The sequence below is a fragment of the Gambusia affinis genome, linkage group LG13, assembly GCF_019740435.1.
Source record: "Gambusia affinis linkage group LG13, SWU_Gaff_1.0, whole genome shotgun sequence".
NCBI classification, from domain to species: Eukaryota; Metazoa; Chordata; class Actinopteri; order Cyprinodontiformes; family Poeciliidae; genus Gambusia; species Gambusia affinis.
Window position 1 is genome coordinate 3737148 of NC_057880.1, and position 23240 is coordinate 3760387.

Consider the following 23240-nt stretch of genomic DNA (forward strand, 5'->3'; position numbering starts at 1 on the left):
TATATATATATATATATATATATATATATATATATATATATATATATATATATATACACTGTATATATACGTATATATTTAATATATATACGGTTGTTTACAATGCAGGTAAGCTTCATAACATCAAACGGTTGTTATGTTGTGATTGGGAAAGTTTTTAAACTTCAACCCAGTCCAGGCCTCCAGGAAACAATCGTTTTCAGTAGCTGAGAGCCCAGACACACTGAAACAAGCTGGTTTTTACCAGGATAGGATAAAATACAGGTTGTTGATTTCCTTTGAATCCTTTGCAACTAGTTACATTTCCATTGATCCAGAGGAAATAGGACTGGACTGTTGCACAACTGAACTGTTTGTAACCTTAACTCTGAATCTGAGTGAACTGAGTTGCTCTGGAATGAACTGAACAGAATGAACCAAACTTCAAAACCATCTGCAGAACAACGTTGCTATTAACAAGAATAATGATTTCCCTTTATTTGCTCCACGATATAAACACATTATGTACATATGTGCCCAGAGACATCAGCCTCTTCAAGAGGAAACTTTGACATTTCATTTAGGGTGTTTTCTGTCCAAACCTTTGAGTTTTAATTAAAGAAAGACTGATCCCCCGAGCTGTGTCCGAAGCACTCTTCTTTAGCTTCCATTTCACTTGTAAATCCTCATGTGTCGTCTTTTTCAGGAGCCTTTAAAGCTTTCTGTAGTCTGAGGATTTGATTCCCATCAGGTATCCACGATCCACTGAGTTTCTCCTTGGTAGCGGCCATATGCCTACCCAGGGTCTAGAAAGGGTGAGATAACTTCAGGTCACTGAATGGGGACTTGAAGCATCCCAAGGTCTTCCCCAGTGAGAAGAACCTCCTTCTCCCTGTGGTCCTGGAGGTCCTGGAGGCCCTGTGCTCCCGTCCTTCATTGCTGTGGCCAAGTCAGCTGTCCTTGAGGAAACCAAATGTGAAGGAAACGTTATTTCTCTTGCTGTCATCCATATTTTCCATCATACAGTTCATCTGCACCCTTATACATGTAGGTCTACCAGCTGTACTCTGAGTCTGCAGTCTGAGCTGCCTTCAGGTGCGATAACACAGAGGGCCCCTGGGCACTGCCTTCAGAACATGTCTGTTTACAACGCAGAGCAACAGCAGCACCTATTTAACAAATTTAACATACAATGGCGAACAACAACTACAACTGGAATACTTGATGTAGATTAAACAAACAGGAAGTTTCATGTATTTCAGTGTAAAACGAAGACGACTCCACAGCCAGAGCTGACAGTTATCCTGGATGGTGGTTGGTAATACAGATGGAACAATGGTTCACACCTGCAACTGATTTCTATAGTTCTGTTTGGCCACAAGGCGCTCATGGGTTCAATGACATCATGCTTTTAGTATGCTCTAACTATTAATAAGGATCTTTGACATTTCAAAATATAAGAAAATATTAAGTGTAGCTCAATATTTGAATTATTTCAGTAATTTAATTCAAAAAGTGTAATTCAGATATCAGATTTTACTATTTCTGTTTTATGTTTTCTTGCATCACTTCCCTTAGGGGGCGCTGTAAAACAAGAAAAGAGGCAGAAGCCTCGTGGAGCCTGTACGCTCATTTTATTTGCTACTACAAATACCGTGTAGTTTATTTACCTCCATCGTGTTTGTTTCTCCGTTCCGTCCCTCACAATCCCCGGGCTTGTTCTGACAAGTCAGATAGTTCTGAGTGGAAACTCCGTGCTGCTGTCCATTACTGTGGGTTTCCCAGCTGGCAACACCTGGACTTTTAGACGCTTTTCTGGGAGTCCTGTACTTCATTTTAGGAAACGTGTGTGAGCCGCTGTCTGCGGACCCCCAGCCCAGATCAGACCACAGGGGCTCGGTCTGTGTGGCTTGGCTGGTGGTGGCCCTCTGCAGGCGCACAGATATCCTTTGAGCCGAGCCGGTCATCAGGGTGATGGACTGAGGATCCGGAGCTGGACCTGCCGGGGCCACAGCTGGGAACTCAAACACATCGTCCTCGTCTGGAGAAGGGGACACAACGGGAAATATAGGAATTAGTTCTCGCCAAATAAAAGCAAACAATGAGGATGAGTGGATGGCCAAAAGGAGCACGTAAAACGCAATAAATAAAACGTTCTGTTCAAAAACAATGTACAGCAACAGCGAGCCACACAGCTTTAAAATGGATCATGAACAGTGACGCTGTCCAAACCTGCACAGCTGAAGACGTGAGTCCACTTCCTTGAAATGAATGGAGCTGCGATCTGTCCTATGCTGCATAGAATAGACCAGTTTTATTTTAAAACTAGGACTGTCAAAGTTAATGCAAAGGGAAATTCCTTTAAATTAGGTCACTTTTTTTTTTAACTGCAATTAACGCACAGGCTTCCGTAGCTTTGGTCCCGGCCTGCGCTGTAGTTTGAGCATTACTTCCTTCTCTGAGCTAATTTATATTTCTTTAAAAGTCATATTTGAAAACTCCTCCTCCTGCCCACCGCGCCACTCAGTGCCAATATTCACTATCGAAGTAACTTTAAACTTATGTGAGCAAATGAAGAATTATAAATACAAAAACAAAAACAACAAAGGCACGAGGAGTTAACTCAGCCTGTTACATCTGTCACTGCGTCATTTACTTTGAAAGGCTCTAAGGTTTGCTGATGTGAAATAATCTGTAAATTAATGAAACTTCTTTTGGTTACAATGATCTCCAAATGAAACTTCCTCAGGAAAACTCCTCATGATTATTAGACTTTGTTGGAGAGTCAGATCTTCTTGTTTTTCAGGGCTGCATCAAATAAACTCAGCATGTGAAAACAGCACAAACATAAGTCTAATTTTAGCTACACTTTAAATATAATGTATTGTATTAATTGTATTCATTATGTAATACAATTTCCAGAAATGGCAAGTTAGCCATGAATCCTGTGGATAATATTTTAATTGATTGACAGCCCTATTTAAAACGTCAAGCAGCTGTTGATGGGTTTTTGAAAGGCAGTAAACAATTGTTTGAGATGCTTTTCATCTAAAAAAAAAAAAAAAATCTACTTTTATCATGCAAATGATAACAAGCAGATCATATTTCAGCTTTACAAAAAAAATAGATTTCCCAGTTGCACATTAAATTTTGAACACAAACTGAACAAAAATAACTGAGTAACAGAGAAATGGTTTTGCCACAGTGTTAATACTTCTACTGACATACAGTCCAGCACCTCAGAAGTGCACCGACTGCGGTTTTCACGCTGATTACTGATTACCGATTATGATCTTTAAAAATCCCGACCTGCCAATTCCGATATTGATTTTTTAATTGTTTTTTGTCTGAAATGTTAATGAAAATAGCAAGAAAGTTGTTGAGTTGGTAACAAAGTAGGGTGTGAGGGGATTATTGGTAACCGCAAACATGCAGACATGACCTGGTGGGTGGAGCTGACAGAGCAAAAGAGGACAGTGGCTGATTTTTAGACCTTCATAGATAAGATAAGATCTGTAAATAATATTGGCTTCACATGTGAGTATCGGCCGATCACGCAAAATTGAGAACAATGGGGCTGATTCATCAATGTGCCACTACTACAGACTTATATTTATTTACTCTTATGAAAAGGCTAACTCATGACAACATTCAGCCAAATCTTGATAACACCAGAATATTGCTTATGAGTAGCAGTATCTGAAAACAACCTTTGCAGGTGGGCAGCGTTGGGCTGTTGGGCAGAGAGCTGTGGGTCAGTCTGGCTGGAGAGCCGCTGCTTACAGAGCCGGAGCGAATCAGTTTCCTGCAGGCCAGAACCAGCAGTTCCCGACATTGTTTATGACAGTTAACACCACAGTCTGCAAGGCAAACACATTTGTTGGCTCAAGTCATCCCTGCAGTATTCAAGCAGCATCAGTAAAAACAAAAAAAAAAATATTGTAACAATTAGAGCTACTGCTAATACATTTGGTGTCAAAAAAAAAGAGAGGAGATGCAATATCCGTGAAAGTCGCTCTCAGAATAAAGCAGCAGATGCACCTTTGCACTTGTATCCCTGTTTGATGATTCCCCACAGCTGCAGACGTGGAAGGAGAAAAAGATGAAAATGTTACATAATTGACAGAGAAAACAGACACAATCACAGCAGTCTACTGGGCTTCCTGCCAACCGTTGGGAGCCCAGAACAGGTGTTAGAAAACACAAGCGAACTGGCAAGCTGCTCAGGACAAACAGAAGCCCAGAAGACACAAAGCGTAGTTCTCACAAATTCCAATCTGCAGTTACATTTCTCAAGAATGAAGTGACTTTAAGATTTCGTTTGGTCATTTGTGGAGAAAATGTAAAAATTCTCTAGTTTAGGATCCAAAGAACTCCCAAATATGCAAAACTGTTTACATAATGTGATAGATTCCATCCATCCATCCTCAAACCCGGGTTAATAAGATGATCAGCTTTCATCTCCACAGTTTTTTCCCTCATCACAGAAGCATTGATGAGCAGCGCTCCAGAGATTATCCTGTGCATGTAATCCCTCCGCCACCTACTGGACGCCAGAGGTCCTGCTTGGGCCTTCTGGTGGTTTACGCTCCCCTTCACGCAATGAGTGAACAAACACCACTGGACTCTGGACTTATAAGAGAACCTGCCTGTCACTTCAGCCAGCTTCTCACCTGCTTCAACTTTTTTGCATTTTTACATTTTTAACCCGGTTTTCTTTAATTTAGTAATTCCATAGTAAAAGATGATATTATGTATTAATACATTCAGCATGTTTGGCATCAATCGACATAATTCACTTCTGACAAATCCAGCGACTGATGAAATACGTACGAATCCAGCACAATGTTCACAGAAGGTCGGCTTCAGATAGTTCATCTCCTGAAAGTTGTGAATGAATCCTGGTCCCATCTTACACTGGAGCAGAGGGTTGGCCCGGAGGAAATACGCGACCATCTCATCCTTGCTGATTAATCCGTCTCTGAGGAAGACAAGGAAACAGGAGCATCAGCTCAGCTGGAGATCTTTTAGTCGTGGACAAAGTTTATGGCAGTGATGCAAATGCATGCGGCTTTTTATTTGATAAATATTTATTGTTTTGGTGGCAGGGAGTCTTTTTTTCCCCCTGCTTGCTTGTTTTTGCTGCTTTAGATTAATGCAGAGTTATTTGATTTTTGTTTTGTACTGAAAGAAAATGCATGAATCAATACAATCTAAACAGCATAAAAATGGAGGCAAAACATCCCACAATCTAGGGGCCAAGCAATCGCGTAAAATAATCTTTTTACTTTTCAAACGCTTCTTTGTAAATATATTTCTGGTGATTGTGTTGACATTAAATCCATACCAACAACCCAAGTAATCTACACATACATACGCAAAGTTAATATTTATACATGCTGACTTGTGCGTAAAACATGGCGCCGCACATTTTCTGTGCGCACGCACACTTTATGCCCGAGGCCCCTGAACCTTATTATTCACACGGGTTTGTATGTTCTTTACAAATCTGTCTAAACATTGATTGTATCCGTCTGTGGATTTCAGGCTGCACAGCTCCTCCAATGGTGTACAGTACACACTCTTCAGTTGGCAGTGAAAACACCAATCGCACCGCAGTCATCATTGGAGTCATTGTTCTGGTGATTCAAGTCATCCATCTTTGTTCAGACCCTCAGCATGATGCTATCCTACCTATCTATGACAGTCAGTTCTGTGTTATTAGATTTGAAAGCCTGACATCGACTCCTAACATCCTGATAGTCCATGTTGATGTTAAACTTACATCAAATACTCATCAAAGTAAGCGATCGTAAACACACGTCAAATTTGCCATTTCCTGAAACAAGAATATCTCAGACAAATTGTTTAATACCCCAAAATTTACATTGCTTTGAGTTTGGTGATGAGGGGATGCAAACTAATTTCCAGCACTGAATGAAATCCCAATCATGAATTCCTTTTTAAAAAGCAAATCTTCGATCTCCCTTGAGCAATACTGCAGGATGTAAGTAAAGCATAGACTAATCACCACCAGTTTTCCACAATCCACCAAATCGTTCCTAAATTAGGGAAATTGATTTGCTATGACAGAAGACAGATGTGTCAAAGTTATTTTTCACACTCACTGATCTTTATCCAAAACGCAGAATGAGTCCAGAAATGGGAAATTAGCTGCAATACTCTCAAAGTCTTCTTGTGATATATAGCCATCATGGTCATGGTCATAATTCCTGAAAACAGACTATTAGAAGGAAAACAAGTGATTAATATCATATGACATTATGTAGCATCATGCAATGTCAATTATCTTTGTTTTTGTTTGAAGGCATCATTAAAAATTGGAAGGTTTACTCACTTCTACTAGTTTGCGAATGTGCTTACTGACCACAGAAGGATCTGGTTTGGTGGTAACCCCAGAGGCCCAGTCCAGTGGGGCCAAAGGTTTGTTGGGAGTAGTTGGAGATGTAGGCTGAGAATACCAAGTCAGTATAATGTCATTCAACTCATAATATTTATTTATACATTTATTTTCCACTTATATTTTGACAATTTATTATTTCCAAGACTTTGAGATTTGAAAATCTTCTTGCTAGGGGTGTTAATCTCCAGCCCTCAAGCGCCAGTGTTGGACAACATTTTTATACTTTGTTTGTTATTTAACACACCAAAATAAAATACTTGGATTTGTAGCAGGAAGGACGACAGCATGCTGAGGAGGAAATGAACCATTTGACTCTGGTATATTGGACCAGGGACTCACGTAAACGTTTCAGGCGACTGGCCCTTGTGGACTTGGAGTTTGACAACCACTGATCTACAACTCCTTTCTGAAATGTTCTATAAGATTCAAGTTCTCTGGTGCTCCAAAATCCTAATATCACTTAGTCATAAAACATATTGGGAAAATTTAAAGATTGCCAATAACCTAAATATGAGAAAAGTCACAGACTGAACAGGGGAGTTACATGTCAATGCATGTTGGCAACAGACCATAGATAATCAGGAAGAACTGTTTGAATATGACTAATATCATATGGACATAAAACCTTCTTTGGCAGCAGCTCACTGTGACTTGAGCACCACTAAACTGACTTCATCCCACCATAACAGTCAGACTTTTACCAGCATATAGTGTGTTTCATTCAGAATCATGGTTTCGAATAGAACTTTACCTGCGATTTTGGGTTACGTGGTTCCCTTAGCAACGACAGCTCATAAATCTCATCTTCTGTGTAATAAAGGTCAAGAGAAAGCTGAAAAATATGAGCGTTCAGGTAAAAGTCATAAAACAATCATAATGATGGCCAAACCCTAACACAGAGGCTTAATGAAGAAGAGACAGAGCTGATGGATATTTGACACATCCTGATGCTTTTTGAGGCAACTTTTAACTAAGACCAACTAAAACCTCTGGTGTTAGATTCCATTTCTAAAGTCAATAATCTCAGATGAAGCTTACCGTGAAACCTATATTCTCTATGTGCTATATAAAATTAGAGGCCTGAAGCAAATCGCTGCCCTCACCGTCAGAAGGTAAATGAGGTCCATGTTGGGCTCCACTTGGGATACCACACTCTGTAGTGACACCAGCTCATTGAACGTCATGTACAGCTGATGCATTTTCACCAGGTTCACCATGGTGCCGTCACCGACCCAGTCAGGAAACACGACGTGCACCGCGATCAGATCCTTCAGGTGAACCCCCAGGATGGGGATCTTAAACCCTCTGCATTCATTGAAGGCCTTTCTGTAGTTGGAGTAGTTGTTGTTGGAAGAGACCAGCTCTGTCATCTCGCTCCAAATCTGGGACAGCAATAGGAAAACAGCATCATGTAATGAATAAGTCACAGTCGTTTTTGAGGCAGCTCATGTGACATAGATGGGTAAATAGATAGACCAGTTGCAGAGGCTAACAGGGGCTCACATTTTCTTACATTAATGTAAGTGAAGAAATCAGTGTGAGGAATAGCACAGCACGGCCCACGTTCAGTACCTTCAGAACTTCTGGCGCCAGGTAAGCATGAGTTTCTTTTAGTCGAGAGATCGAGCTGTGGCTCAGGCCTCCCACCACCGCCATCAGAGTGTTGAAGTTCTGAAGATGCAGCAGTTTCTGAGAAAACAGAAGGGAGTGGTAAGATGTTTGGCTTTAACAATGTTCATCAGAGATCAGTCAGTGCCATGGTCTGTAATGAAACTCTGACAAGGATATGCAGCTCATCTGCTTCCTGTAGCCCAAAGTCTCATGTTGACTTGAGTTGACTTGGTGCAGCAGAGATTCTGTTGATTGTTTTGCTATGAAATATTTATCACCATCAACCATCAACAGCTGGTTTATTTTAGTGACTGAAGACTCTTAATAGATGCACAAGCTTCACGGTGCATTCAGGTACAGTTTGTAAATAATTTCCCCTTCATTAAACATGATTTAATACCCATTGGGCTCCTTTCAAGAGAGTTCAATAAATAAAATTATGAAAAATGCCAAGAATATCAGTTTTGCTGCTTAAATAAAATGTGATAAATAATATAATCATGTTATCAGAAATCCTCGCCACATTATGCTGTGTTAGTTGCTACTTGAAACATGTTTTTATTCTTGCATCCTAAGATTGTCTCTGGATACAATCTTAATCTGTTTATGTTGCAAGGTTTTGAATAAACAGGCAGAAAACCAGCAGCTATTCTTTCTTGTTTTTGAAACAGGTGTTATATACAGTTTGTAAATGTGAATAGTCTATTTTAGGAGTTACCTGAGCCACGTGGATGTATTTGGCGATGACCTCTGCTCGGGTCTGTGGTGTGAGTTTGCTGAGCACCATCAGCTGGACCCACTGTGAGATGCCGTTGAAGAGAGCGATGGAGCGCTCCAGAGTTGGATTTTCCACAAGGCAACCATGGATCACGTAGCTCTGATAGTCAGTGAACTGCAGACAAATGAGAATTATCACCAAGATTCATTTATATCAATCATTTTCATAGAGGCTATGCAAAGTAACTTAGCTCTGTGTGGATTTTAATGTTACAGTCAGTTAAATGAAAGACACACAGTACTGCTTACTGTGAAATTTTCTGCAGGAAGATAAAAAAAGATTCTGCTGAAAATGTAGGAACCAAAAAAATAAATGGGTCAAAAAAAGGTCATTAATTTCCTTGAACTCTAGACAACAACATTTATTTGATGTAGCAACAATTACTAATTAGACATGAATAATACAGTGAGAGGATTTGATTGTCATTTTTTCTATATTTGGAAAAAGTTTTATATGCGATCTGGAATGTCGCTGTCACTTCCTGTTCAGGCCAGTGAGTACAGTACTGTCCAGTTAAAAGTGGATTACTCTCACAAGCAGCTGCCTTCTCTCATCACCATTACATTTCAACTGAAAACACTCCAACGTCATTCTGGATTGTCTCCGTTTTCTTACTTTGAATACACTAAATCCAGATATTTCCAGTATTGTGGATATAATTTGAAATCAGTCAGGCCTGGGGAAAATGACTGGTTTTCCATGAGACCAGCCAGCTTTTGTAGCAGGTGAACAACTTCCCATGATGTTGCACATGTTGACTAAAGTCCTCTTCATACAAGGTTTATATCTGCACTACAGTTGGCTTCTCCTGTCACAGCTGATAACGTTTTGCCAAATACGGAAACATTCTATGAATGACGAGTTCTGATGATGTTCATCTGTCAGACTCAAATGATCTTCTTGAAAATAACGTTAAATACATTTATCATTAAGTCCACATTAAATATATTTTTTATTTTTTTTATTATTGGCCTCATTTAACATTCTAATCATAATATCATGTTTTTATTAGCTGTTGTCTGAAAATCAATCACCAGAAAATAAAGGCTTGAAAACTTCAGTCTGTGTGAAAAGTGTTTCACTGAGTGAACCGAGTGACTGAAATAACTTCTCAATGATTTATTCAATATGACTGCATAAAGAGATTTCTGTGCATCCACCATCAGTTTCAGAGGATTCAGGTTGACAGGTTGATCTACCGATATCCTCCGGATGGACTTGAACTCCAGGAAGGTGAGATGCTCGGCCAGCTCCACAGGCTCCAAGTGGTCAAACAGCAGTGATGCTTTCCCTTTCTTGGCTTGTTTCTTCCTCTGGGTCAACTTCCGCATCCAATCATATGATGGGCTGTCAGGAGATCAGGTCAGAAACAGTCAGTTGTCAGACTGAACTTTGAGACAATGTTTACAGCCAAAGACATAAGGAACAATCAACAAAACAAATATTTTATTTTCTTTACAGAAATCTTCACTGTTATAAAGCGTTGTAGTATTTCTACTGTTCATTTGCTTTTACTGTTACTGGTGTTGAGCAACACCAGCTAGAATTTTAAACATTGAAGCTTCAAAATGTGTTATTTGGACAAAAGTCAAGGCTGATGAACAAACATGTGATTAGATTGATGTCTGTTGTTACAGCCAACACAATTTTAACCAATCTTGATGTAAACTAAAAATATTAAAGCTGAATAAATAGTTGTCCAGCTACTTTCTAATAATGAGTAAAACTCAGTATTCTTTTCTGCCAGTCATATTTGTTTTCTTTAAATAATTATTCATTTAACCTCATAATAGAGTCAATTCTGATTGCAAAATCAATAATATTTGTTAATAACAATGTATTTGTCCTGATTCTCTGCATCTAAGATACACAGAAAGTCCATAAATTTATGAATAGAGGTTTTAAGTCACACTGTGTGCTAAGGGCTTAACAGGACAGAAAACATAAAAACTGTTTTTTTTTCTCCAGCTTTCAATCTGTTTTATGTGCAGAACTGAACTTAAGGATGTGCACAGCTTTAAGCTTTAGACATCAGACTCAAACTTATTTTCTATATGTTGTTTTCTACTTTGTATTTGGAAATTCCAAACTATTCAGAAAGAATTTCATTCTAGTAAAATAGTAATATTGCAAATATAAATGTAACAGAGAAGGAAATTTGATTGTTTTAACTCTTATTCTTGGCAAGATATCTTAGATCATTGAGAAGTCTGTTCATTACCCCATAAATAACGGCACATTTCTTAACACAACTCATAAGAGGTTTAGTTAACCTTTTTGTACCAGGCAAAAAAAACATATTTCTATTCACAATGTTAGCCTTACAGTACTAAAATAAACTAGTTTTAGCACCAGATGTTGGGAATGTGGCTCCTATCTGTGAAAACTGAATCCTCCCATGCAGTACAAGACAGTTTTTTGGTAAAGGCGGTCTGATGGTGTTGGATGGAGTTTTCCTTTCTTTGGTAACAAGGCTTTCTGTCAAGATGGAGATGAAACTAGCGACATATAACACGTCGCTAGTTTCAGACGAGCAACTATTGTCTGATCTCGATCCCACAAAATGCCACTGTTTGCCCTGACAGAGCGGAGTTTGACTGAAAGTTGGAATGAGAGAAGAAGATTAGAGATCCTTCAAACAGTCCAGACTTTGGCCCCACTGAACACTTGTGGGATCAGCTGGGGGTGTGCTGTTCATGAGAGAATGACGAACATAACTACTTTGGGTAACTCGCAACAAATCCTGGGTGAAGAATCAGACACCGTTCCACGGCAGTGTGTGATCCATCTGGTAAGAATCAGAATCATAACAATTCTCCTACTGAGAAGCCCAACAAAAGAGACTAGAGAGAGGCTTTAGTAACAGAGTGAGCAGCTGTTCATATACTCAGACTTTCTCATCCAAAATATGCATTGGAAATAAATGTAAAAAAAAAAGTTTAAAAAAATCAACTGTAATGAGATCTATTGTCAAGAAGCAACAATCAATCATTTTAGTTTCTGCAGTGGTGTGTGTCTCTGTGTGTGTGCGTGGGTGGGTGTGTGTGTGTGTGCATGTGTGTGTGTTTGGTGTCTTACATGGCTGAGATGTCGATGAGTTTAAAATGCTCCTCACAACCAAGCTGAGCAGCCGCCTCCCTGAACTCCTCTGTGATCTGGATCAGTCCCAAGTCCAGGTTGAACTCTGCAGGGAAGGTCACTATCCAGAACCTACATGTGCACATTCACATTAGCAGGTGTTGAGGTGCAGAAAGGCCCCGGCTGAACGTGTGCTGGAACTGCCCTCATCCAACAAGTTGTTCTTCTAAAACCCAGGAGGTCTCTGGCTTTATTTAAAGTTACAACATTAATCATTAAGAAATGTTTCAAATACAAAAACATTGAGAGAGACTTTAAGTCTGAAAAATAAAAGTGTGAAAACATAATTAGGTGGAGTTAAACTTAAGCAATTAAAGACAATTTTGTATTGGACAGCATTGTTTGCTGGGAGTCTGAAATGTATTTATTTCTTTACCTCATGAAATAGCAAATCTTCAGCCTGGTCATCCTGCAGCCGTCTTCTTTGCCATCACGGTACGTAGACTTTGGTTAAGGACTTTATGATAAAAATAGATCAACTAAAAGCAAACTGGTTGCAGGTTCACAGATTGGTCATTGGTACAAAAATGTAATCTTATTAAAGTCAACTACATATAACATGTCAATGTGCATTGAGGCCCACCAGCGTGTTGGTCCTAAAAGCAAACTCCTCCTGGGCAGTCGTATGGAAAAAGATCCACTATAAAAGATAACTTATGCTAATATTTGAAGAAAAATAAAATGCATAAGGACTTTTGTCCTGCCAGATGGGATATATCATTAGTAGTTTTCCTGCCAGCTCAGAGGATGTAACATACCAGCGATGCATTAGCAGCATGGTACGAGGGAGTAGGTTGGCATGGAGATCACCGTTATCATCTGTGAAGAGAAGGAAGTCCCAGAATAGCATAAAATGTAAACTACCATGAAATAATGACAACGCTAACAGCCCATCACAAAACGTCAGTTCTTCACATCTACTAAGATGTTGTGTGTCTCTCACCGAATGCTTGAATGCATTCAACTAGCAGCGCATCGAGAGAAGCCGCCTTGCCCAGAGTGGAGGATCCCATAGTGCCACAGTGGAGGGAAGGCAGAGTTCAGCTCGCTCCGCGTTTCAGGGCTGTCCTGGCAACAGCAGATAGACAGCCAACCCTAGAAGTTGAGGAGAAAACAAGGATCACCGTGTCAACAGAAAACCTCTTCAGAAACACAACTGAAAATGTCTACAACACTTAGTGGTAAAGGACTGAATAATCATAATATGTTCAAAGGCTAGTTCTAAACCCGTGGTGCCCAGAGACGGTCCACTAGGCCTGGTAACCTGCATGTTTTAGTTCTCTCCCTGCTGGTAATAACAACCTTTTCAGCAGGTCAATGTTCTTCTTAGACCTTCTAGTGAGCCATCATTGGATCCAGGTGTGTTAAACCAGAGAGAGAACTAAAACACGGAGGAGGCCGGCCCTCCAGGACCGACTCTGGGCGCCACTGTTCTAGACAACATGCTGACCCCTTTCATCACACTGCTGTCTGTTTTTCCTGTGTTGTGGAAAGTACACACCTGACCCGGCCTCTGTGTTTGCTACTGTCTCTCTATCCTGACCCAGTCGAGGTCCGGCTGCTATTGTCTGTCCAGGCTCTGCTGAATGTTTCGTCCTTTTAAAAAGGAGTTTATCTCAGAACAGGCTTTTACTTTACAATCTACTGATTCTGACTTAATGTTGTAATGACTTATAATAGATGGAATTGGCTGCATGATTTTAAATCTGAATGTAGTTAATTTCTCGACTGAATTTGACAGCATTCTAAGAGCAGTACGTACCGTCTCTTTGATTTATTTAACCCAAAAAGGGGAATGAAATTGGACACTCTAGCCTTTAAATATATTACTGCCCATACCACAGTGTATGTCTGGTCACCTAGCAACCGTAAGCCTATTTAGATCATATTGGTCAGTCTATTTGTGTGAGAGTGTGATTGGATAACTAGAATACTTTTGTTTAATTTTGTTTTTAAATTACAACGGTTTGATATTTTGTGAAACATTAAACCACAGCCTAGTTCCCTCTTGTTTTGTCAGTAGTTCAGTTGTTGCTGGTGTCTTTGGATTTTCAGATTTCTGTGGTTTGTTTTGAGAATTTTCCACAAAATGTACATATTTTTTATCTTTAAGATCTTGAAGGTGTTGAATCACAGATCTCTATGTTTCCATCCATTTCTCATACGAATTTTACGCTAACTTTTGAAAAGCCACTAAACAAAAAAACCCACTCCCATCTCATCCTGTAGTGCCTCTCGCCGGCCTTCCCTCCTTGCTGGATGTTTGGACTTTGATGTTTTTCTGGGTGTCATGCCTCTGGTCGGCACAGACCCACCAGTGGATGTAAAAGTTTGTCAAGTTAGGTCTTACTAGGCAAATGTGTTTCCATCTCACCTTTTGGAAACATAAAAAGACACCTGAAGTGCAAAACTGTTTTGGCAAAATTCACAAAGATTTTTTTTTATATTTTGCTATTTACATCAATCTTTTCCAATGCAATGCTTCAAAAATATACATTAAAAGCGTTGACTGCAGCTACTGCCATCTAGACAAACACACAGTCTAGTTTAAAATGAAGATAACAGTTATCCAAACACTTGGAGGCATTATAAGTATTGAACTTTAATCCCCAAATGGTCCAGTGATCCTTTGATATATTTAACAACACGGTGATGTGACTGAACAGTGACATGACTAAACAAAAGCGGTTAAACACACACACACACACACACACACACACACACACACACTTTCTAAATAACACAGCACATCCTTCCCTCGTGTTCAAACCCTGATACGACAAAACACATGGCAAGAGAGATTAACTGTTCAAACTCTGACTGAAACCCTGTTGTTGTTTTAAACCATGTCCCAGCAGATGGTGCTTTACATGCAGCGGTTAATAAACAAAGAGCTCTGGGAAACCAGAGAGCTTTGTCACTCACTCTGTGAAAATAACCAGATGTAGTGGTGGCAAGGAAAGCTCAGGAGGTCCTTAATGTAATAACTGCACAATCTGATAAGCTTAACCAGCATTTTCATCTTCAAATGAATGTATTGAATGAATTAAAAAACCTGAAACACCTGAAACAGGATCTGAGATGGATCAACTAAGATCCATTAGTTGATTATTCACTGTTTGAGTCTTGAAGATTAAACAATACTTTCTGTCTGCCAAACTGTTATCTTTCATATTTCATTGGGTATTTTGTTGACATAGCCATCGAGTCAAGTCATTTCTAATATTGATTTAGAGTCTGTATATCAATAAAACCCATTGTGTCTATATGTTATAAAGTGTTCTAGCTTCTTTTATTAGACATTCACTTATTGTCACGATCGGTGGAGTGGAGGTGGTGAGGCGAATGCAGGAGACCCAGGATGAGGTGAAAATAAAATGATTTTAATGGCAGATATCCAGAATAAACAGTCCAATAGATCCAGACACCGGGCAGCACGGCCGAGCGGAAGCCAGGGCTCGACACCAGTAGCACCGCGTAAACGAAGGACAGACTGGACACATGGACGACGGGGAAAAGAGACGCCAAGAAAGACGACTGCTAAGACAAGGACGCAGAGACACAGGTGACATTAAATACACAGGAGGTAATCAGGGAACGAGACACACCTGGGAATAATCCAGGGGAGGACGGGACAACACAGAGACACAGAAAACTCAAAATAAATACACAGAGAACTCAAATCAACACACTTGTTTTTTTATGTCTCTTCAGACGTGCTGGAACTGTTACTTTTTTTATTCATCTCCAGAAAACAGAGTTGCCCCAAAACCACTAACATCACCCTTCTTAACCAGTCCTTGGTGGATTCACTGCTCCCTACTGGACAGAATACGGACATCAGATTAAAAGGCACAACCTTTTTATTTCACTGTCTGAAGTTAAATCAGACCAAACGCCTCCTGCTAAAGCTCAGCTAGTACTATAAAATGTATAGCAGAGATTTATTTGTTAATGTCTTTATGAATGGACCAGAACTCCAGCTCACTATGGTGACAAGATTGTGAAAGGAAACACAAAAGGTTTGACCCAAATCATTCAGTGTAGAAACAATTCTACCAGTTATTGATCAAGTTTACTGTATGTACATTTTTTGACTTTGACGATATGAACAAATAACTTTCTCTTGCTCAATATCCTGGCATTTAGCAAATATAAATGACTTTGGCAATTAGACCAAAAACAACAGACATTTGGTCTAATTTAACTTCAGGTAGTGAGAAAAAAGATGTATGTGTTTCATTTTCTATTTTATGTGAACTTTTGGTTTCAATGTGGCAATAAATTGGACCTATTTGTCTCCTGCAGTGCCTTGACATGACATAGGGTTTGTATTGGAGCTACATGTTGGCCATGATTCATCTTTGTATTCTTTGGGATCTATTTGGATTTGCAAAAACATGTTTACTGAGTGTTCCGTTTTATAGATGATCATTAAAGTAGGGCTCTTCAATCTGTGCTTGAACTGGATGAGAGGAAAACAATCCAGACACACAAACCGTCCATTCAGACAAACGCCGGCCTCGTACCGAACAAGGATTTTCAAAAGCATTGGAAGTGACTTTCTTCAGTAAAACGTTAACTTGAGTTAAAAATGAATACAGCCTCAAACATTTATATATATATATATAAAATCTAATGAAATGATTAGAATAAATGAGTAGCTCTGTGTGGTGGAACACAGTGTGACACTGACACACAGTCAACAGACTGTTTTAACAGCATTCTCTTTCATTTCCTCTGTTGAGAGCGTCACACACTCGGCGCAACTTTTCCAACATTCATGCGTTTCACATTGTGTGTTGTTGCCGGCTCCTGCCTCTGATTTCACGGTTCGGCAGCATGATGTGGCGACACAACTTGGTCTGTTTCTGCCCTGACACACAGAGGGTCAGCTTGTGTCTCCCTCTGGCTCAGAGGCGTCACTTAATGCCCAGTGGCAAGCATGAAATAAACATTTCTTATTACTGGTTCTCAGGTTCACACAAATAAACTCACAGCCATTCTCCTGTTCTATAAACATGATGTTCTGATGCTTGCACTGCAAAGCTACAAGCAGAAGCTTAAAGTCAAATCATCTTGAAACTTCCACTAAACTCTGTTGAGGCATTAAAGGACAGATCAACGATCATCATTCAAAGCTTCAGAGTCAAGTCTTACCTGTCAAGCCGTCACGTTTACGCAAACGTCCAGTTCTATGGACGGGTCCTGTTAGTGAAACGTCCAGCTCTGCTGCATGCTGCAGGCTGCTGCTGGCTGACGAGCACAAAGAGCCTCCCATGGTGGAGCTACTCCACTGTATGACCTCCTCCACCTCCATCTCCTCCTCCTCTTGTTGGTAAACACAGCAGCCTGGAGCAGCAGCAGTTTTCCATGTGATCTTGCGCACGCAAACACGCACAGACACACACACACAGAGAGAGAGAGAGCCACGGAAAGAGAGCGAATTTGGGTTCCTTATAATATCAGACACTTTAACTCATTGTGCTGGACCAAGTTTGTGATTTAATCCGAAATGTAGGATTTAAGAAGACAGGATGGATCCAAACGTGTACTGTTGTTTCCTCTGCACTCAGAGTTTCATCATTTTTACTTCGATGCGTAACCTTTAGTACCAGATCATCAGTTGTGTCACAGGATGATCTCAAGGAGACATTTTGCTATTGCTGACAGTCGCCTCACTGGCCTAACGTTTCCATTACATGGCCCTCCCAGCGGCGCTCATAGCCTTTTGGGTGCCCTGGGCGAACCACCTTTCTAACATAAAAAACTGTTTATAGATCACATTATGACTCTTTATGAAACATCCACACAGTTTAATTCCATTTTCAGGGAATATTTCTGAGCGTTTGGTTGACCACTGACCTGTACAAACACAGGAAAAGCGCAGCAGCAATGAATTCAATGTGTGTCATTTGTCATCCAGTTTGTGTCTGACGTGAGGGGAGCGATTATCAATCCTTTCCTCCAAGCATTTAAAATAATGTGTAAAATCGATCAGAATTAATAGAAAATTACCTAAATTTTGCTACAAACAAAAAAGTGGTCACACAATTATTTTGGGTATGCTACAATTAGGTACTGTTGACATCCAGATCCTCTGGGTGGGGGGATTTGACTACAGAAGGGATATTGGGGGGACTCATGCCCCCCGAAATAGATGGCGCCCTGGGCGGTTGCATATGTTGCTCATATCAGAAACTCCACTGGACCCTCCCACAGGTTTTTATAAAAATCATCATCATCAGTACGATGATGGGGGATTCCACTAGGCTTTATTCTCGGGCCACTCCTTTTATTAAGGAAATATTGGATTCCGGTCTTATGCTGATGACTGTCTAATCTATTTCTCCCTCCAGCAGCTCGATGCTCTTTCTCTTTAAATTCTTCTTTAACTGTCCTGTGAACAGTAAGTTATGGATGCCCCAAAACGTTTGGTATTTTAACAAACTGAAGTAATTTTATTAGCCACACAAATGGTGTGGCATTAGTTTTTAATCTCAGACATCTCTCCGAAATTAAATATTTTCTTCCAGTCATGACATTAAAGCAGTAATCCACACTTTTTATAACAACTGTCAAGCCTTCAACTCGCTTAAAAAGTAGCAGAACATTTTTTAACAAGTGCAAAGTAGCAAGAGCTCATCACCACAGTGTTGGCCTCCCTATAATGGATACGTTTTTATTTTAGAATTTATTTTAAGATCCTTTTATTGTTATGTTTCCTAGCAACTTTTTTTTCTCTACCAAACAAGATGAAAAATAACATGATGTTTGCAGATAAGATCAATTCCCATACATTTTACTACATTTAATGATCCATTTCCAGTGGTAGCCCATCATTTCTAAAACTACAAAATTAAATTTGGTCACAATAGTATATCATCTTTGTTTGTTTTTCTTCTTCTTCTTTTTAGTGAGACTGCCTTCTAAAAGTGTTTAAATTGCAGTTAGATTAGTGGTGGGTGCAGCACAGAAACGTAATATCCTTAAGGTGTTCATTGACTAAATTATATAGTCACTAATGTAAATGAGTGTCAGTCTTACAAAATCATTTTCTAGTTGGATAAATTGTCTGGTAGTACCTTTACTTGAATGTATTTACAAATATTCTCATGGTTGATTTTGTTGCAGGCGATGCAAGGAGCGAGAAAAAAACTACAACTAAAAATGTTCCCAGATGGAACCCAGCAAGATTCTTTGGCCAGTGGCTTTAAACAGTGTGAAAGATCATCTTTAGTAATAAAAAGTACATGTAAGCTGCTTTATTAAGCTGGAAGACAAGAAAATGGAAATCATTAAATGCAGAGGCACAAGATATCATTTTGGCCTCTGGCCTAAACATGTGAACCAGAGTGAGGAGTCAGAACACATGAATAATTCACAGAGTTTTTAACCATTTGGACGTCATAGATTGTTATTTTAGAGGTCAGTGAAGACCAATATCCTCACTAGGCTGTTGGTTCATAAAAATTGTTTTCATCTAATGAAAGGCATGTTTCTCAGAGAGTAGAACCACACCTGTTAATATTGATGCTCTAACGGCCTGAAGGCACAGTGTCTGAGATTGTTGTTGACCAAGAGCTTCTGAAAAATCTTTTTTTAACCCAGATTTACAAAGAAGTAAATGATAATGCTAATTGTGTTTTGGTGGCTTAGCATGCTTAGCTTCATCCTAATGTGGTCAGTTAGGGGCCTGGGGCCAGTGGCTCTACGCAGTACGATCAGGAGTAGCAAAATTCAATTGTTTTCTCACATCTACAGTAGAGTGAAACAAAAAGTATTTCAATACCTTATATATTTCTTCATGACTAACACAGCTTGCACAGTGAAAATTGCCAAATTTCTGTCTTTTAATGCAAATCACCGCATGAAACGATTAGCTGTGGGTAATTCACTTTGCTGATGTCAGCGCAGATGTGGGTTGAACTGAAGTGTGTATTGGGGCTCAAGGGGGGCGAAGCAAAAGACCATTCCAGAGATTAGGACACACTTCTCACTCAAACCCTTCGGTGTGAGCGCAAATGTGAAGGACAAGGGAAGCAGTGCCAGTATTGGGACAGGGCCTGAATGTAACCTTTATCCCAACCTGCATTATGAATGAATAATAAAAATGACTTTAAAAAAGTTAGGCTCAAGAAAACAGATGGAACTGAGCTAAAAAGATGTTATCTGATTTCATCATGAAGCACTTTCTTTACATATCTGTGTCATTTGTCTCAGTCAGTTTATAGATCGATTGAGCCTCTACAGGTTGGGAAATCAGGAAGTGGGACATGAGTGGACTGATTAGGTGCAGAAAAGGGTTGAGGTACAACTGGGACATCAGCGTGTCTCACATTTACAGGTCAAAACAAGCTGCAGTTGAACTCTGATGACCCATTCTCTGGGTTCAAACTGAATAAAACAGACGCAGGATAAAAAGTGACCAGCAGGCCTGATTTTGACAGACTGGCATCATTAATTCATGCAAAACGTGCGGCAGTGTGACGCATATTCATAATAACTACATGTACAGTGTGTTCTCTTCCTCTATCAGGCCTTTCATGCAACCACTTGACATTCAGCAGAGTGAGGACGCATTGTTGTACATCGGCCAAATGGACCTGGAACACACTGAGAGACTTCATTAATTGGACTGAAGCACCGGCTCTTCACTCCCACAAAGAAGAGGACGCCCATCAAGGACACGCTCTGCTGCAGCTTCCTTCCTCAACCGGTGGAACCACAGACTGATACAGCCATGTTTTCATAAAACACTCTACATCTAGAGCTCAATATTCTGAATGAAAACCAGTGGGATCATCCACACGGAGACGGGCACAACTCCCATCACAAAAAAGATTGGTTTTATGAAAAATAAATACCATGTGACCAGTTATATCAAAGTTTTATTTCTTGATAGAAAATTAACATTATATATCCAATCTGCTGCGATAGACTGGCAACCTTTCACCTTTTGACCTCTGGAGATAGACAGCAGCACCACTGATGACCCCATAAGGGACAAGTGTGTAAGAAAATGGATGGATGGATGGATGGATGGATGGATGGATGGATGGATGGATGGATGGATGGATGGATGGATGGATGGATGGATGGATGGATGGATGGATGGATGGATGGATGGATGGATGGATGGATGGATGGACGGACAGAGGGATGTGCAATCCCTCATGTAAACAGAAGACAACAGGTTGTATTTTCAACTACTTTCTCAGCAGTGTTGCTAATTGACTTTACTGTAAATTATGGGCAGGATGAACTTACAGGGATGAAGGGACGATCAAACATCAGGCATTCTGTATATTTCCACCAACTCAAATCAAATCAGTTCATCAATTTTGGTAGCTAACAGCTACCATGCGAACAGAGAAGGGGAACCATTCGCCCCATGTCTCTTCACACCAACCATTTTGTTGGATTCTTTTCACTGGTGACGTTTTGCTTTCACAGGGAGCTTAGCTAATAAACCCAGTGGCCCGATGAGTTAATGGATACAAAAACCCAATACTCTAAAATTTGGTTTTGTACAATTAATTCACTGACACAATCACATTTCTGTTTTTTTTATCCATCTTCACCTGCTCAGCATTTAGAAATAATGATATCATTGATCAATAGAGAAACTACAACATCCTTTATCCATTTTCTAACACCCTTCTCCCTAGTGGGGTCGGGATGTGCTAGTGTCTATCTCCAGCTACGTTCCAGGTGAGAGGCGGGGTCACCCTGGACAGATCTCCAGTCTGTTGCAGTGGGAGTCATCCTCCTATTTGAGAAAAACTCTGCATGTCTTTTTAGGAATCAATGGTCAAAAATAGTTTTGGGTGTTAAAAAAGCAAAAACGACTGCCAACCTAAGAGAAGTCTCCGACATACTCTCTCACATGTGTAACAAATGTCAAAAGACTCCAGTAAGAAACTTGGTTCAGGTCGCAGTTGGACCATGTGGGAAAGTGGAGTCCTGGTGCAGCCAGGGTGAGTTAATTATTGAAGGTGATAACACCAACAACTGCTGATGACTAAATGGAGAGCTTTTAGGCATAAACAGAGAGCGGAGTCGGATTACCATCAGTTTGCTCCATGCATGTGCAAAACTAACAGGTCAATGAAGAAATTATTCTGATTAGATGATGCAATGGAGTTGGTGCTGTTCTTCCTAAATGTATGCAACTCCTGCACACTGTCTGCACACTGTCTGCACACTGTCTACACACTGCTCACAACAGTACCACACCAGTGTGTTACAGATAAGGCCACCGGTCACAGTGTCCAGTCACTGTCCTATTGGCTGCAAGTTGTTTTCACTGCTGCCTTGCCCTGGGCTAGAAACCCAGCCAGGAGTGTTTCTGAGTGCATGTTGCTTCAGTTTCCATTCCACTGTCTAAAGATATGGATACTCTCTCAACTGATCACTTAAAATGATCTTTCGTTTATGGTTGTTAGTCCTGCGATAGAGCAGCAGCCTGTCCAGCATGTAGCTGCCTCTCCCTCAACGGCTGACAGAGATATTCCCTTTTAAATCACACGTTCATCTTCTTTACATTCCAAGTCACCAGGTTGGTGGTATAAATGTCTACCAGGCAGAAGAAGAAGTCCTGCAATGGACACACACACATCCCTGATGTCACTGATGTGAGATTAAGCCTGGACTTACATAACGACCAAGAATAAAAAGTTGTAAAGTACGATTCAATCTCAGTTGAACTGTATCTGGGTAAAATGCCTGAACACAGTAAACATGTAGATTTTAACACACCCAACATAAAAGACTAGATGTAAAACTGTGGGGTTTTCTCAGTTGGTAGCTCACAGCCAGACAGACTTAACTTATTGCAACTCATAATAATTGCTGAAGTTTTACACATGCAGCTTACCTCGCTTTATACCTGGGAACTATCCACACAAGTCATAGAGGCAGTCTTTCAAGATGTCCATGGGTCGACCAATTTCCTTTTTCTCTTCAGGCCTACAACTTAAAAAGCAGAATCCAGATGAATCTAGGAGACGTCTCCAGCCAGCGTAGCTCCTCTCTTCAGATGGTCTCTCAGGTTCTCTCATCTGAAGTCCTTTGTTTTGTTCAGCTACACGTACTGATGTTGTGTATTCAGCCAGCGCAGAGCCCTGTGTGTGTGAGCTTTGTTTGTCTAAATGACCACTAGACTTCCTTCAATTCTTTCCCAACTTAGTTTTCCTGCCTGAGTTAAGCTGAGCTAAATATAGAGCTCACACAAGGAGACATGAAAAAAAAAAAAAAGCTGTGCAGGAAATGTATCACAACACGCTCGTGAGCATGTTCATCTTTGGG

The 23240-nt window shown here is 40.1% G+C and overlaps 1 protein-coding gene across 4 annotated transcripts; it reads right to left on the reverse strand.

Moving 5' to 3' along the window:
* Positions 1-98: 98 nt before the first annotated feature.
* On the reverse strand, positions 99-23240 carry rasgrp3 (RAS guanyl releasing protein 3 (calcium and DAG-regulated)). Of its 4 annotated transcripts, XM_044136610.1 has the most exons (18): positions 22810-23240; positions 17091-17310; positions 12874-13025; positions 12647-12749; positions 12307-12369; positions 11871-12002; positions 9992-10139; positions 8733-8906; positions 7976-8092; positions 7507-7785; positions 7155-7235; positions 6338-6451; positions 6108-6223; positions 4813-4960; positions 4021-4057; positions 3690-3839; positions 1650-2020; positions 99-933 (listed from the first exon to the last, which is right to left on the reverse strand). In XM_044136610.1, the coding sequence occupies exons 3-18, from the start codon at positions 12941-12943 to the stop codon at positions 913-915; spliced, it is 2124 nt and encodes a 707-aa protein (XP_043992545.1). In that variant the 5' UTR covers positions 12944-13025; positions 17091-17310; positions 22810-23240; the 3' UTR covers positions 99-912. The 4 variants fall into 4 exon arrangements, with proteins under 4 accessions (XP_043992545.1, XP_043992544.1, XP_043992547.1 ...); XM_044136609.1 differs by lacking the exon at positions 17091-17310 and having other exon boundaries at positions 22810-23239; XM_044136612.1 differs by lacking the exon at positions 17091-17310 and having other exon boundaries at positions 99-938; positions 22810-23231.